We start from the raw sequence: 16,159 nt of genomic DNA on the forward strand, positions 1-16,159 counted from the left end.
CCCTCCCCCGTTCATGCTCTGTCTCTCTCTGTCGCAAAAATAAATAAATGTTGAAAAAAAAATTAAAAAAAAAAAACATCATTAAGACAATGCAAAAGGCAAGCCATAGACTAGGAGAAAATATTCACAATAAATATATATGACAAAGAACTTGCATCCAGAATACACAAAAACTCTTAAATAACACACACACAAGACAAATGAACGGATTTTCAAATTCAAGTATTTATTTACTTTGAGAAAGAGAGTGTGTGCACCATGGGGGAGGGACGGAGAGGGGGAGAGAATCCCAAGCAGGCTCTGTGCTGTCAGTGCACAGACTCACACCGGGCAGGCTTGATCTCACTAACCGTGTGGGATCATGACTTGAGCCAAAATCAAGAGTCTGACACTTTAACTAACTGGGCCACCGAGGCACCCACCGATTTTTAAAACAAGCAAATAGTCTGGACACTTCACAAAAGATATATAATGGCCAGTAAGCAAATGACAACTGCTCAACATCACTTGTCATAATGCAAAATAAAATTGATAGTAAGTTAGTTGTTTTTTTTAAGAACCATAACTGAAGTATTTTTATTTTATGTAAAATGAGTTAGCATTAAGCTAGGTCTCTTAGATATCCACCATCAGGTAGGTATCTTGGATGACCCATTCAAGGAGGTTCACTTAATCCAACTTAATGAAGCCTATATCCTTTGTGCACTGATGAAAATACAGCCGGCACATATCGAGGCTGTGTTTCTGGATCAGACCATGTGGGTTTGAACAGAACAAGAACCCTGGCCAAATTTCCTCAAATGGCTCTAGGAGAGCTGCTGGTGACCCATTTTGGATGTGACACATCTTGCATGCGACAAGGCAAAACACAATACTAATTTTTTAAATTGTAATGTATGTAATATAATGAGAACACTGCATACCCATAGAATAAGTAAAATTAAAAAGACAATTCCAAGTGTGACAAGAATATGGAGTGGCTAAAACTCTTACTCATTGTCAGTTGGAATGAAAAATGGTACAACATTTTTGAAAACGGTTTGGCATTTTTTAAAAAAGATCTTTACTGAGATATAATTTATATGCCATAAGATTAACTCATTTAAAGTATACAATTCGATGCTTAAAAATTTTTTTAATGTTTATTTTTGAGAGAGAGATAGAGACAGGGCATGAGCAGGAGAGGGGCAGAGAGAGAGGGAGACACAGAATCCAAAGCAGGCTCCAGGCTCTGAGCTGTGGGCACAGAGCCCAACACAGGGCTCGAACTCACGAACAGCGAGATCATGACCTGAGCCGAAGTCAGATAATCCAACGACTGAGTCACCCAGGCGCCCCTTAATACTTTTAGTGTATTCACATGGTTGTACAACTATCACTATGATCTAAACTTAGAACATTTTCATCAGCCCTTCAAAAAATCTTGTACCCATTAGCAGCCATTCCCCATTCTGTTTCCCAACCCTAGCCATGGGTAACCACTAATGTATTTTCTGTCTTTATAGATGTGTCTATTCTGGACATTTCAAATAAATGGAATCCTTTGGGTCTTTGCGTGTGGCTTCTTTCACTTAGCATATGTTTTCAAGAGTCATCCATATTGCAGCATGTATCAGTACTCTATTCTGTTTTATGGAGGAGTAATACTCCATTATATGGATGTATCACATTTTTTAATCTATTCAGTTGCTAATGGACATTTAGGTTGTTTCTAGTTTTTAGTTATTATGAATAATGCTACTATAAACACTTGTGTACAAGTCTTTGAGTGGACATATTTTCATTTCTCTTTCAGTAAATACCTAAGAGTGTCATAATATAGATGAATCTCAGACACAAAAGAGCACACAGAAAAGACACTGGTGGTTGATTAGGGCCCAGACTCATGGTTAAGACTGACCACAAAGGAGAACTTTTTGCAGGGATGGAAATGTTCTACATGTTGTGGGGGTGGGGGTGGGGTGGATAGTGGATATATGTATTTGCATGATATATATCATGTCAAGTATACCTCAATAAAGTTTTTAAAAATTCAGTAAATCATGACTAGATTAAAAACAAAAAAGATGGGGGCACCTGGGTGGCTCAGTTGGTTGAGGGCCCAACTCTTGATTTCAGCTCAGGTCACGATCCTAGGGTTGTGGGATCGAGCCCCACATCAGGCTCCACACTGAGGGTGGAGCCTGCTTAAGATTCTCCCTCTCTCGGGGTGCCTGGGTGGCGCAGTCGGTTAAGCGTCCGACTTCAGCCAGGTCACGATCTCGCGGTCCGTGAGTTCGAGCCCCGCGTCGGGCTCTGGGCTGATGGCTCAGAGCCTGGAGCCTGTTTCTGATTCTGTGTCTGCCTCTCTCTCTGCCCCTCCCCCGTTCATGCTCTGTCTCTCTCTGTCCCCAAAATAAATAAACGTTGAAAAAAAAAATTTAAAAGATTCTCCCTCTCTCTTTCTCTCTCTCTCCCTCTTCTGCCCTTCTCTCCCATTTGTATGCTCTCTTTCTCTTAAAGATTTTAATTAAAAAAAAAGACGTACAACTATGGCAGTAAGCTTATGTCTTTTTTTGGTATTACTATTCCATTTTTGGTTGGGGCAAGAATGATTCAGACTGATGGCAAGTAACTAAGTTAGGAATTCTCAGTATTTTGACAATGCCAAGGATTCTCCTCATTGTGCTCCTCCTTTCCACTCCTCCCTCCACTCCTTGAAATCCTCCCTGACAAATTCAATGGACTCTGGGCAAGGGTACCTGTGTGGCTTGATTTCAACTCTTGATTTCTGACTCTTGATTTTGGCTCAAGTCATGATTTCAGGGGCCCTGTGTCGGGCTCTGTGCTGTATGTGGAGTTTGCCTAGGATTTTCTCTCTCCCTCTTTCTGCCCCTTCTCTATGCTCTTCCCCCCTACAAATAAAAATAGACAGATAGATAGACAGACAGATGGGCTCTGGGTGGCAATCAACAGTGTCTGGAATACTTTTCAAGTGGACACTAGCTATATGAGGTTTTTATAAGTGGCTGTACTTACCTGGACCTTCTGACAAACTCAATAATTTGCCAAGCTTGGGGGTTTATAGGGTCCTTCCTGTCTTTACCAATCTAATGAAGGTTCTGATTTTTGCCTTTTTAGTGAAACTGAGGCAAAGATAAAGATATGAAATGATCATGGCTCTCCTTGTGGAAACTCATTCTAAATAAGGGTCACTGGCCAACATTTATGGATTCCTGAGGCAATATTTCTCTAGGGTACAAGGAGACCAGGGAGGTTTTATCTGTCCTTAGGTTTATACAGGGTCAAGTGGGGCTGCTGCAAGCATGCCGCATACATCAGCTGAGTGAGGTCTACACAGGCAAAGGTCTAACCAAGAAGTAGTGATACTGATTCTTACACTGTGAAGTCTTCAAGGCAGGCACAATCTTTGCATTTTTATAGCCCCTGGCTTGGCACATAGCAGATACTTCCATACTTGTTGCACCGAAGGAAATTACTCTGGGGAACTTGAGGCTAGGGTACATATTCCTTGTCTTATTGCTCTAACCAAAGACACTCAAAATCAGAGAATTCTTAGACCAAAGGAGGTTCTTGAGGGTTTCCTTGAGAGGCAAGGATTGGTTGTTTTTTAAAACACTTTAGCTCAAAGTGGCTGAAAAAAAGAAAACAAGCCAACAGCCCAGGAACTAGAACAAATAACAGCCTGGTAACAAAAATCACAGGCTCTGTTGAGTGAGCACTTCTCCCTCTACTGTGTGCTTACAGTGACTTTCTATCCAGGATAACCTGGATATCTCTCCGGGGCACAATTATCCAATATAATTGTTTGGAAACAAGGATCCAAAAGGTGAACAAATCTCTTAGGCTAAAAAAGATGATGCCTTTTAAAAGGTAACTGTTTCCTCTATACAGCTACCTTGCATATAATACGTAGAAGTTTCTCCCCTTTTTTTTCTATTTTCATCTCCTATACTTCAGGATTAAACTCAATTTCAAAACCAATATAAGTTGGCCAATTCTCCCAGTCCGTCCATGTCTTTCAAGCCTGCTACCAAAGGGCTTTCCACTTCCCTGAGATTTATTGATCTGACAGACTGGCTCTGCCCTTCAGCAAGGTGGATCAGATAATGAACCTCACAGTGGTGATTAGTGAGAGGCCATCAGCTGGTTAAAGGAGTGGTGACAGTGACTTTCTTTAATTTCCCTGGGCAGTTGCCCCCACCTCCCTGACTTTATTTGGCTGAAGCCCTAGACAGCCCTTGTAACGCTTTTCTTTGCACTAATTACAGATCCAGTGTGCCCAGTGCCCAGGCCCTTTCCCTCCACAAGCAAGGCACGCAATCACGCTAAGAGGCAGCCAAGGAAATGAAGGTGGGGCGAATCATGACACACAAATATTGCATCAGGCGTTCTCCTTCTCTGTGGCTTATTATAGGCAGGCCACTCCCCCCCGCTCAACCCAAGAGGCAAGTGTCTCTGTCCTCCCCACCTGAGGTGTCTTTCTTTGGAAACATTATCACGGAGGGAGAGAGAAAACATCATCTCTGCTCCTAACTCACGAGCACTGTGACATGGGGTCTCTGCCTCCCTGCCAGGACTCACGGATCTATCCCTCCCTAAAAGACAGAATTCTTTACCAGAAATCCTAGTTGTGAGCTATCCACAGTTTCTCTTCTAGTTGAGTGGGTCATTTTTAAGACTGCAACCTCCTTTGTGCAGTTATCACTGCGAAAAGTCAAAGTACTGTTATGGTACCCAGCAAAAACATTTACCGTTAGCACAACTTAGAAGAGGTAAGTTTGCATGGCAACACTTGAGGCCTCTGATGTTACCACAGTGGCAAACTGTGCTCTTTCTAGCACACCTTATAGAGTTTTGAGCTACCTCCTGAGGAAAGGGTTGCAGTGGAAATAAAAGTTCCCGGAAGATCTATTTGGGAGGAAAGAGGTGACCAAAAAACAAACCAAAGGGGGAAGTCTTACTTGTACACTCTCATTTAATAATTGGAATAAAGGATCCTTCTTAGATTAAACCAAGAAAGCAAGGGCTGCTGTCCCCTGTAACCTCTGGAAAAGCCGACAAATACTGCAATTCCTACAAGCTCCAACACTATTCCTCTATTCGCTGCCAATGAAGCTTCAGTGGCAGTGAAGCCTGACTGAGGAAGACCAGAAGTTCATGTAATGCACATTTCACAATTCATATTTAATTGGAGAAAATGCTGTCAGTGGCAGAGATGAATAATAAGCTGAGCTCTTCACCAGTGACCTCTGCATTCATCTAGCTTGGCTGTGGGACATTAATTTTGAAAGTCTTTGTTTTGTTGTTGTTTTAACAAAATGGAACTACTACTTTAAAAACAATTAAAATTCAGTATGCTTTTAGATTTTGACCCATATAAATATATTGTCTATTACAAAAAAATCTTTTTATTTTTTTTAAGTCGCCTTTGGTCTGTGGAAAAGCTTTATTTCTCACAGTAACTTTGCTGACATGCTTGATGGAATAAAGAGACTCTTTCCTCATTTATAAAGTTATCATACTGTGCCAGAAGCCTCTACTCAGGCATTTCTGTCTGGCTGACAGGCAAACTCTCCAGGCCCCTGTTCAGTACTTTCTTTCCTCAACTGAACGGTCTCTTCCCAAACCAGGGCCTTTTCCCACCCCCCCAGGGATGAGCCCTATTATCTGCACTGTCTCTGCTTCTCCCCCCACCTTCCTTCAGAATACCTGGCAAGCTCAAGCTGTCACACATGCCTTGGCCTGATGAAGTGGAAGGAGCTCAGACTTCAGTGTCAGACAGACTTATGTTCACATTATGGCTTTGCACTAACAGCTGTGTGACCATGGACAAATTACTTAGCCTCATTAGCATCCTCATCTATAAGAGAGCTGTACCTATCCCAAATAGTTGATACAACAATGAAGCAAATAACCTATATAAAAGTGCCCAGCTCAAGCCTACTAGCTTTTCCTTTCCTTTTATCTATTTGTGTCCTCTTAAAATCCAAGAGGACTCCCCTTTCTCTGGCAGTGAAGCCCACCTCCTGGTCCAAGTGAGACCACGGCCATCCTGGCAGCACATCATCAGCTTATCCTCTTATCTGGACTTTCTTAAGATGCCCTATATAACATAAAGTTGATTTCCGAGGTTAAGCAGCTTGTAAGAAAATCCTTCTTCCACTGACTCTGTCTTTCCTGTTTTAGTGAATCCAGTTAACAAACAACCCATATTGAACTTTTTTTCTGCCAAACAGGTCAACATTCAGCTGGAGTCTAAGCAAAGGCAACAAGGAAGGCAAGGTCTCTGACAGCCAATGCTGTGTCCCATGTTTGCACTCAATAAGAGTTCACACAGCAACCATCACTCAGGGTTATAGAGAGGCAGTGCAAAACTACAGGCTGTTGTGGAAAAACAACAGGAAACTGAGTCATGGCTATCATCATAGGAATCCTAAACCTTAGGTCTCCAGCAGGTGTCTCTGTCAAGGCTGCTTTCCATGGTGGTTAAGGCCCTACTCTAAGATGAAAAAACATCACAGGGACTCTCAGAGTGGAATATTCAGAGATCTCAACTGTCCCAGGGAGAACTTTCTATCAGTGGCTCTCATGGGAAAAGTGAGCTACACTCACTCCCTGCTCAGAAAGTCCTGCCTCACAACTTTACAGCCTGCTTCTCCCAATGCTCCTCAACAACTAGTAATGTGCTAGAGCTGGCTCATACATAAACCGTGAGATCATGACCTGAGCCAAGGTCGATGCTCAACCGACTGAGCCCCCGCCGGCACCCCAAGATTTCACTAGGATTTCTCAATGCCTAGCATTTATTTGTAGTGGCTCTTATCTTAGGATCAGGAGAAAATCAAAAAGGTTTAGAAAGATTACTAATAGGTATACTAGCTTCCAATGTAACCTTCAGATGTGAAGCATCTCTTTTCCCTAATTTACTTTAATCTAATCCTATAAATAAGTTATATTCTTTGCTTTGTCACAATACTTTTAAAGATATCTCTTGCAATATACAATATTATTCGTGCCTCCTCTGAGTCCAAAATCCAAAGCCCACAGTGAGAGTGGAGACTTAAAGAGATAATGGGAGGTAAAACTCCATAAAATTCCGAAAGTAGAAAACTTAAGAATCTGGTTACATTGTCCTATGGTCCTGTGACATATGGGGATGCCAGCAGACCACCTTGCTTATCCTCCTGGAAAATTGCTAAGCCTCCCTGTAGAGAAATGTCTGGTAGTCTCCTCAGCCACTTGGATGAAAGGAACACCAGCTTCAAGAAAGGTTTGCCCACTCGGAAAAACAAAGTAGAATAGTGGTTGCCAGGGGTGAGGAGGAGGTGGGAAAGGAAGTTGTTCAATGGATAGGGGTTTCGTTTTGCAAGATGAAAAAGTTCTAGAGATCGACAGTGCAATGATGCACACATATCAACACTGGTGTACTGTACACTTAAATGGTTAAGATGGTAAATTTTGTTATGTACTTTTTACCATTTTTTTTAAAAGCTTGGTTTGCTCATTAGGCCTTATCACATGCCTAGCACTGAGGCTGGCTCATACTAGGCCTTTGATTAACACTTATGAATTGAATCAAAGGCAGTACAATTAGGTCAGGGAGGAGAGTCAGTACATTGTGGGTTATGGGGTCTGTGATGACAACTGAAATGACAGAATTGTATTTCTAAGTCATCCAGCCTCTGGATATCCTGTGATCCAAGGACAAGGGTTACAGAAACTCTGGTACTCTTCTCCTTTCTTTCTGTCCTTTTCAGGTCCTCGCTTTGAGTACATTTTACAATCTCTGCCTCTCTATTGACCCAATTTGTATCCCTGCTCTTTCAAGGCTCAACTCAATTCTTCTCTCCTCCATATGGCCTTTCCTGACCACCACAACCTGCAAAGGTCTTCCTCTAACAGGAGTTCACAGATCCCACTGCTAGTACTGGTCAGCTATCGATAAGCTGTGTTAAGCCATCTCTTGAACTTATTCCATCCTTTGAGAACAAAGGCCCTTTATCACACTTCTCTATTCCTCAAATGCCTAGCATAATCTGAAGCACAGAGCAGGTGCTAAATGCTAAAATACTGATAGGTGAATGAAGGCTGAAGAAAGCAAGGGTGGGGCAACCATTTATTTGCTTTCCCATGGGATATTTCAAAGTCACAAAATTGGTCATGAATGTGACTAAAAGCTTAAGGAATCAGGCACTCAGAGAAGGTTTTGACTTGAATCCTAAATTGTGACTACGTACTCTAGATATTCAGAGCTCTAGAGAATCTTCCGTAAAATTCTACCATGAAGTCCTTCCTCTCTTGTCTATTAGGAAATCAGAGCTGATATAAATCAATATGTCACAGCATTTGTAAACCAAAACAAATACTGAATAGCTTAAAAAGAGCTCAAGATCCTCAATGGGCATTTTCAAAGGTCTGATGGCATCAGGAACAAGGAAAGTATAAGGTACTTACTACTAAAGGAACTATGCCAGTGATTCTTAAAATTTGGAGGGCGGTGGGGAGATGTCAAAGACTGGTTAAGAATTTTAAGAAAGATGGACTTTTTTTTTTTTTAAAGATTTAATTAAAAAAAAAACTTTTTTTTTTTTTTAATTTTTTTTCAACGTTTATTTATTTTTGGGACAGAGAGAGACAGAGCATGAACGGGGGAGGGGCAGAGAGAGAGGGAGACACAGAATCGGAAACAGGCTCCAGGCTCCGAGCCATCAGCCCAGAGCCTGACGCAGGGCTCGAACTCACGGACCGCGAGATTGCGACCTGGCTGAAGTCAGACGCTCAACCGACTGCGCTACCCAGGCGCCCCCCCAAAAAAAAACTTTTAAAAGTAATCTCTACACATGGGGCTCGAACCTATAATCCCCAAGATCAAGAGTCACACATTCCACCAACTGAGCCAGCCAGACACCCCAAAATGGACCCTCTTTAAGAAAAAAAAAAAAAAAAAAACGGGGCACCTGGGTGGCTCAGTTGGTTGAGCGTCTTACTTCGGCTCAGGTCATGATCTCATGGTCTGAGTCTGAGCTCCACATTGGGCTCGCTACTGTCAGCCTGTCAGCGCAGAACCCACTTTGGATCCCCTGTCCCCCTCTCTACTATTTCCACGTTTGAGCTCTCCCAGAAATAAACAGATATTTAAAAAAAAAAAAAAAGTACATATATAGAGAGAGAAAGTAAAACAGTGGTTACAGGGGTGGGGGGAGGAGAAACGGGCAGATGGTGTTTAATGGGCATGGGGTTTCAGTATGAAATGATGAAAAAGTTCTGGAGGTGGACGGTGGTGATGGCTGCACAAAGATGTGAATGTACTTAGTGCCACTGAACTCTACACTTAAAAATGGTTAAAATGGTAAATTTTACGTATATTTTATCATATACATGAAAAGGAGTCAAAACGAACAAGCTTCACCATCAACCTTGGACAAATGTGACATGTGTATAAAGTTATAACAATGCATGCAGTTTATCACACTAGATAATGAACAACTATTCTGTCACACTGAGGGTACTGACTGATTAAAAAGCTCGGCCCTCCATGAAGCCAATGAGAAGTAACAGAAAAATGTCATGTATCTTCTGGAAATCTGAAAAGAAGCTCCAGTGTCAGAAAATGGGCTTTGTTCAGTAAGCAATAATGAATTTACAAATATCAGTTTGAAATGCCTCAAACAGAGGCTGGAATGTGTCTGGATGCTGTCGGAACTCAAAAATTCACAAATCTCTTGCCAGAAGAAGATGGCAGGCTGGGCAGGCAGATCTATCAAAGAGACTTCTCTTGTCTGCTGTCTTACTAAGTGCTATAAATTCCAGTTAACACCTATCCATAGTCTTCAGGGTTTCTTTTTTTTTTTTTTAGGGGTACTTTATTTATTTATTTATTTACTTACTTACTTACTGTTTATTTATTTTTGATAGAACACAAGGGGGGAGAAGAAGAGAGAGAGGGAGAGACAGAATCTGAAGCAGGCTCCAGGCTCTGAGCTGTCAGCACAGAGCCTGACATGGAGCTCGAACTCACAAACCATGAGATGACGACCTGAGCTGAAGTCGGTCGCCCAACCGACTGAGCCACCCAGGTGGCCCCTAGGAGTGCTTTAGAATCTACTTGGGGATTAATTTCCTGCTTTTTTTCTCTCTACTTAGTTTGCTGCTAACAACTACAGGGCCCAAATGGATCCCATAGCCAGCTCTTTGGGAAGCTGTGAATACACTTAACATTAAGTGATAGTAGCCATTTATATGTTCAGAAGTGGAGGGGGAGAAGTGCTCCAACACATGTTGGAGATTAACAAGGCGGTCAAATACTTCTAATCTGATAGTGCTAAGAATAAAACCAAGTGCACCCTAATGCTGTCATTTAGAGCCCTTCAAAGTCAGCTAGGGAAGAGAAGCAACAACTATTTTAAGGGCAGTTTTGAAAAGGGTCCTAGAATAGCAACACCCTTCCCCCACTCCCAAAGTGAAAAGGATTGCTAAGAGAGCTAGTGTACAAAACTCTGTGACAGCAAGGACTACACTTAGATTATTCACCATGGATCCTCACTATACAGCACCACACCTTGCAAACGGCAGGCATGTAATTACTTGTTCACTAAGTAAATCTTTCAGAGCCGTTATCTCTTCTCCATTCTTGAATAGGACTGTGTACTCTCCCTCCCCACAGAAATCACCTCATCTCTGGCTTGTGGACTCTTTCTGAGAGGCACTTTCATCACTTCATTTAACTTTGAGAGAAGTTGGAGGAGGGTGAGGACACGTGCTTGCTAATCATCCTTTTCCAGATTGCCTCGTGCGCCAGAATGGATTTTTATTATTGGTCTGTGGCTGCTACTGCTGTAGAAAGATTTCAGCCTGACCTTCCCAAGCTGCTGGGGAATGAATACTGCACGTGGCTGACAGGGAAAATGTGCCTTCCTTTTTTCTTTTCTTTTTTTTTTTTTTAAAGCTTTTAGACTAACCAGAGCTCACTGTGGTAGGAAAGTCACCCTTTCTCTTATTATACAAAACTCAGGATGTTGAATTCTTTTGCATAAAAATGATATAGTAAAACCAATCTGAACTGGTCCAACAGGGAAAAGGTAGCATCTTGAAGTACCTCACAGAAAGCAGTGGCATCAAAGAACAGGACTTGGGGAAAAAAGAAAATGAAAGCTATTTACAAAAGCAGTTTAAATAAGAGGATGGATTCTCACAGCTGGCCTCACAAAAGAGAACAAATATGTCAAAGGGAACAACAGACTAATAGAATCCTATCCATCTGGCTGAGGAAAGAGCCACTGGTGAGAATACTGAGAGGCCTGTTAGGGACAAGGCTTGCCTGGTGCCTCACTGAGCTGGCTGAATAGCTTTTAGGAACACTGGAACACTCGCTCATACCACTGCTGGTTGGCTCTTCTAGCAAAAGATTCAGAGAAGGGTTTCACCGATATACTGGCAAAAAAGGGAGAGCATATTTTATTGGTTTGGAACTTATACCTTTACTCTCGACTCATGACTACCCCGGCCCTCCAGCTGGGGAGTCAGGTAGGAAAGAAAGGAGACTGTGTAAATGGGATGTCTCAGTTGGTGCTTTTAAAAACAGAACTCAAGAGTCTCATTCTGAAACATCAAGTTCAATCCCATGCCACGCTAAAGCCCCATCTGTACTTTTATATAATGCAGAGCCGAGTGCAGGCACTTAGGGAGAAGGGGAAATCAGGCCAGACTCAAGGAAAACAAACACATAATGCTATCTGCATCTCCAACTCAGTCCATACCACAGAAAAACCTGCTCAGAAATAACTGCTCAAGGCAAATAGAACTCAATTACTAAGGAAAATCTGCCCCAATGAGGGCTCATATTTTAACAAGCCAAATAGCATCAAATTAAGCTGAACTCAGGGTTTTTCTAATTGGCAGTTTTATCCATTTCTAAGTTCTCATTTCTTATTTTTAAAAATAAAAATGACTCTCTGCCTAAAATTAAAAAAAGAAATGCCTATCACCCACTCTAAAATAATAATTCACCGAATTTTCACCTACATATCTTCTATACAATTAATGAACCCCTTACATGGCACAAAAGCAGAAGCCAGCACTCTATTTAAAGTACTATCAACAAATCCCTTACTAATTGCTCTTAGCAGCCTGGCTCCTGCCACCAGATGCTCAGTCACAGAATACCTCTGCTATCAAAGAGAGGACAACTGCTTGATCCCTGCCACCAACTCTGGGGAGGGTTGTGGCTTACCTGCTCCTCTGACAGTTGGGATATGTGATTCACAGCAGCATAGGATTCAATTTTGGGGTTAAAGTGATTGATGATGGCCCTGAAAAAAAGAATTAACATTAATATGGCATCAGATGGAAGAAGCAGATAAATAAGTTAAAAATAAGTACCAAGTACCCTCTGGTTTAGAGTGTGAGTACGTGGGAGTGATTGTCAGAGAGTAACTATCTTTTTATTGACCATGAGGTCACATGGTGGGGAACGGATAACTCTGAAATGAGAAGTGTTTACAACTTATTAAAGAGGAGAATCAAGTATCTCTGTTCTGCAAATGAACCAGGGGGAAAATCTCATAACCAAACAAAAAACAAAACCAAGCCTCCTTCAGGCAAGAAACAAGACCCAGGGGGCTCTCCACTAGGGGGCCCTGATGTTTCAGTCAGAAAGAAAAGTAGTTTTCTCTGCTCTGACTTAGGAGAACAGGGCACTTGGTAAAGCTGGACCAACATGTAGGCTAAATACAATCTCTGAAGAAGCTGAGCTTTATCAAAGCCTAGAATCAACCTTCATACTTGTTAGTTAATAATTTCAAACCATAATGTTATTTCCAGCCATTCAAAATCTGAGTGTCATTTTCAAACACTTCCTTTCCATCACCTTCACATTCAAGGTCACCAAGTCTTATCAAATATAGTTCTTAAAAATCTCTGAAATCTGGGGGCGCCTGGGAGGCTCAGTCGGTTGAGTGTCCGACTCTTGATTTCAGCTCAAGTCATGATCCCAGGGTCGTGGGATTACGACCCACATTGGGGCCCCATATGGGGCTCCACACTGAGCATGGAGTTTGCTTAAGATTCTCTCCCCCTGCCCCTCTCTCCCCCATGAGTGCTCTCTCTTAAAAAAAAAAAAAAAAAAGTCTGCCATCTGAAATAAATAAAGTTCCATGAAACCAATACTTCGGTGTATATACAGGTCCTTGTCACTTCTTATCTCGTGTAGCAGAAAAAGCACAGGTTTCAGATCAGAGTTTAGCATAAGTCCAAATTGATACAAAAATGATTAAATAAATGGGAAGAGATGAATCTTTCTTTCTTTTTTTTTTTAGAGACACAGCATGAGCAGGGGAGAGGGGCAGGAGAAGAGGGGGAGGGAGAGAGACACAGAGAGAGAATCTTTTTTTTTTTTTTTTTTTTTTTAATATATGAAATTTATTGTCAAATTGGTTTCCATACAACACCCAGTGCTCATCCCAAAAGGTGCCCTCCTCAATACCCATCACCCACCCTCCCCTCCCTCCCACCCCCCATCAACCCTCAGTTTGTTCTCGGTTTTTAACAGTCTCTTATGCTTTGGCTCTCTCCCACTCTAACCTCTTTTTTTTTTTTTTTTCCCTTCCCCTCCCCCATGGGTTTCTGTTAAGTTTCTCAGGATCCACATAAGAGTGAAACCATATGGTATCTGTCTTTCCAGAGAGAGAATCTTAAGCAGGCTCCACACTTAGCACAGAGCCCGACACAGGGTTCGATCCCACAACCCTGGGATCGTGACCCGAGACAAATCTTTCTAACAGAACAATTTCAAATAGTATGTGTGGATACTCTCCCCTTTAGGAGTTGGAGTTAGGTTCCCATTCCCACTGAGAGTAGGCTAGACTTAGTGACTTATTTCCAAAGAATAAAATAGAGTAGTAAGAGAGGAAAATGGTAACTTTACAGTAAAGAATCTTGGAAAATACTGTATTATTAGCCAAGTGAAGACGGTGAACATTCATGTGGCATGAATCTAGTATTCACGTAACCTTTGGTATGATCTTTTGAGAAGGGCACTTTGCTTCTGTTATATACTTCCAAAATCCATAACCTCAATCTAATCATGAGAAAAACATGAGATAAAACCAGGCTGGGGGCATTCTACAGAATACCTGGCCAGTACTCCTTAAGACTGTCAAGGTCATGAAAAACTATACTTGAGGAATTGTCACAGACCAGAGGATCTTGAGAAGACATGACAACTAAATGCAACATGATACCCTAAACAGGACCCTGGAACAGAAAGAGAATATTAATGGATAAACTGGTGAAATCCAAATAAAATACGGAGCTTAGTTAACAGTAATGTACCATTGGCAGTTTCTTAGTGTTGAATAAATGTACCATGGTAATGGAAGATGCAGGAAACCTGGTTAAGGAGCATGTAAGAACTCTATGTATTATCTTTGTACTTTTTCTATAATTCTAAAATTATTCCAAAATAAAAACTTTATTAAAATTTGTGTGCATGTGCACCTGCACATGCATGTGAATGTATGGTAGCACAATTGAAATCAATATATTCTTTTAATATAATTTACTGATAGTATAAAATTCTTGAACCATTTAATCTAATATGGGTAATGAAAGTATAAGCCAAAGCTTAAATAAAAAAAATCATGGTTTGGCCATTTGTTATTTTGGGTTTTTGGGATGCTATATGTCTCAGAGGAAAAAAAGTGGGAATAACACCTACCTTAGCACTTAGTACAGTACCCAGGAATAGTACATTGTAGGCATAAAATAAATGTTTGTCGAAAGAGTGACTAAATCTTAAGAGGATTCTTGCAACATTTATATAATAAAGCAATGTCAAACATCTACCACAGTGCCTGGCACACAGCTGGTACTCAATAAATATTCAATGAATGAATACATCAAACAGGACAGTAATGGGTCAGGAACAGAGTAAAATTCTGGTAACTTGTTTTTCCAGAGACTACCAAAAAGGGTAGAGATGTTATGTGCAAGTTAAGGTTGTAGCTTGGTCTAAATACAAAGTGGGAAAGAATTTGGACCAAGTAGGGGTCAAATAATTTTCTCATCCAGAAGGTGAAATTTTGAGGATATTGGCAGGGATGACAACAGTCCAGGAGCAGAAAAGGAAAACCAGGAGCCTAAATGCAATGAGAAGACAAGGGAGGAGGTTTAGAGAAGAATTGAGAATCCCACCAAACCTAGCAGCAGTACCAAGTTAAAGTTAATCCAGTGTAGAGTGTGATCATAGGGTCTAGCATCCAAGAGCTAGGATTAAGAAAATAAAACAAGGATTAAGAAAATAAAACACGGTAACCAAATCAATCTACTGATAAATCTTAGTTATTTTAGGAAAAAGAATTTGAATTCTGTAAATACATTCATTTCACGGTTTTATAGTGGTCTTTTTTTTTCTTCAGGTTTTCCTTAAATTTCTCAGTAAAATTTTTTTGAAAAAAATGTTTAAAAAAAACCTGACTCAACTGAACTAACTAGGGTTGTTTGTTTTTGTTTGCCTAGGTTTGGAGAACAGAGAACTCCAAAGTATTCTAGTGTCCGTCTGGGTGGGAGAGTAGCAGCCATGGGGGCCCAGTTGGCAACCCAATGAAGCTGGTAAGGTCTGGACAATGAAATAATCCCTGGGAATGAAACTGATGGGGATGCTGTAATTCTGTTCCCTTTCTACCTAAGGAATTCTCTCACTAGGAAAGAAAGTAAGGAAAAAGAAAAGAAGGAAAAGAGGAAGGAGAAAGGGAAAGAAGGAAGAAGAAGACAGGGGAGGAAAGGGATAGAGGGGAAGTGGGAGGAAGGGAAGAGAAAGGGAATGAGGGAGAGAAACGAAAAACCTGGAAGGCATTCTCAAAATGTATACTTATTTCCTTCCCTTCCCAAAGTTATACCCGTCAAGTGTCAGCTGGGTCTATGCATGGTCTGTATCATCAGGGCATATGTGCTGATATTGTCTGAGCAAACTCATCCTGAGGGTATGACAGATATGCCACTTTGGAAATTTGGAATGAGGATAAGATCATCCTCCAACCTCCCCATGACACTGCCATCCCAGAGCCTCAGATCTCAGCAGGCAATTAAAGCCTCTCACCAGGCATGGGGAGGGACTATTTAGAAACCTGAGAGAAGGGGAACCTGGGTGGCTCAACCAGTT

General features: G+C 41.4%; 1 protein-coding gene and 1 pseudogene across 1 annotated transcript in view; both read right to left on the reverse strand.

Annotated features, from left to right (window-relative positions):
* The window catches only part of ARMH3 (armadillo like helical domain containing 3), a 176,101-nt gene that overhangs the window by 24,035 nt on the left and 135,907 nt on the right, over nucleotides 1-16,159 (reverse strand). Inside the window, exon 24 of the mRNA XM_086680694.1 lies at nucleotides 12,233-12,311. Coding sequence (XP_086536820.1) covers nucleotides 12,233-12,311 — 79 coding nt within the window. The remainder of the gene's footprint in view (nucleotides 1-12,232; nucleotides 12,312-16,159) is intronic.
* LOC147576131 (small ribosomal subunit protein uS14 pseudogene) lies at nucleotides 75-1,017 on the reverse strand (annotated as a pseudogene).

The sequence above is a fragment of the Puma concolor genome, chromosome D2 (genome assembly GCF_028749965.1).
Source record: "Puma concolor isolate L17-30 chromosome D2, mPumCon1.1.hap2, whole genome shotgun sequence".
NCBI classification, from domain to species: domain Eukaryota; kingdom Metazoa; phylum Chordata; class Mammalia; order Carnivora; family Felidae; genus Puma; species Puma concolor.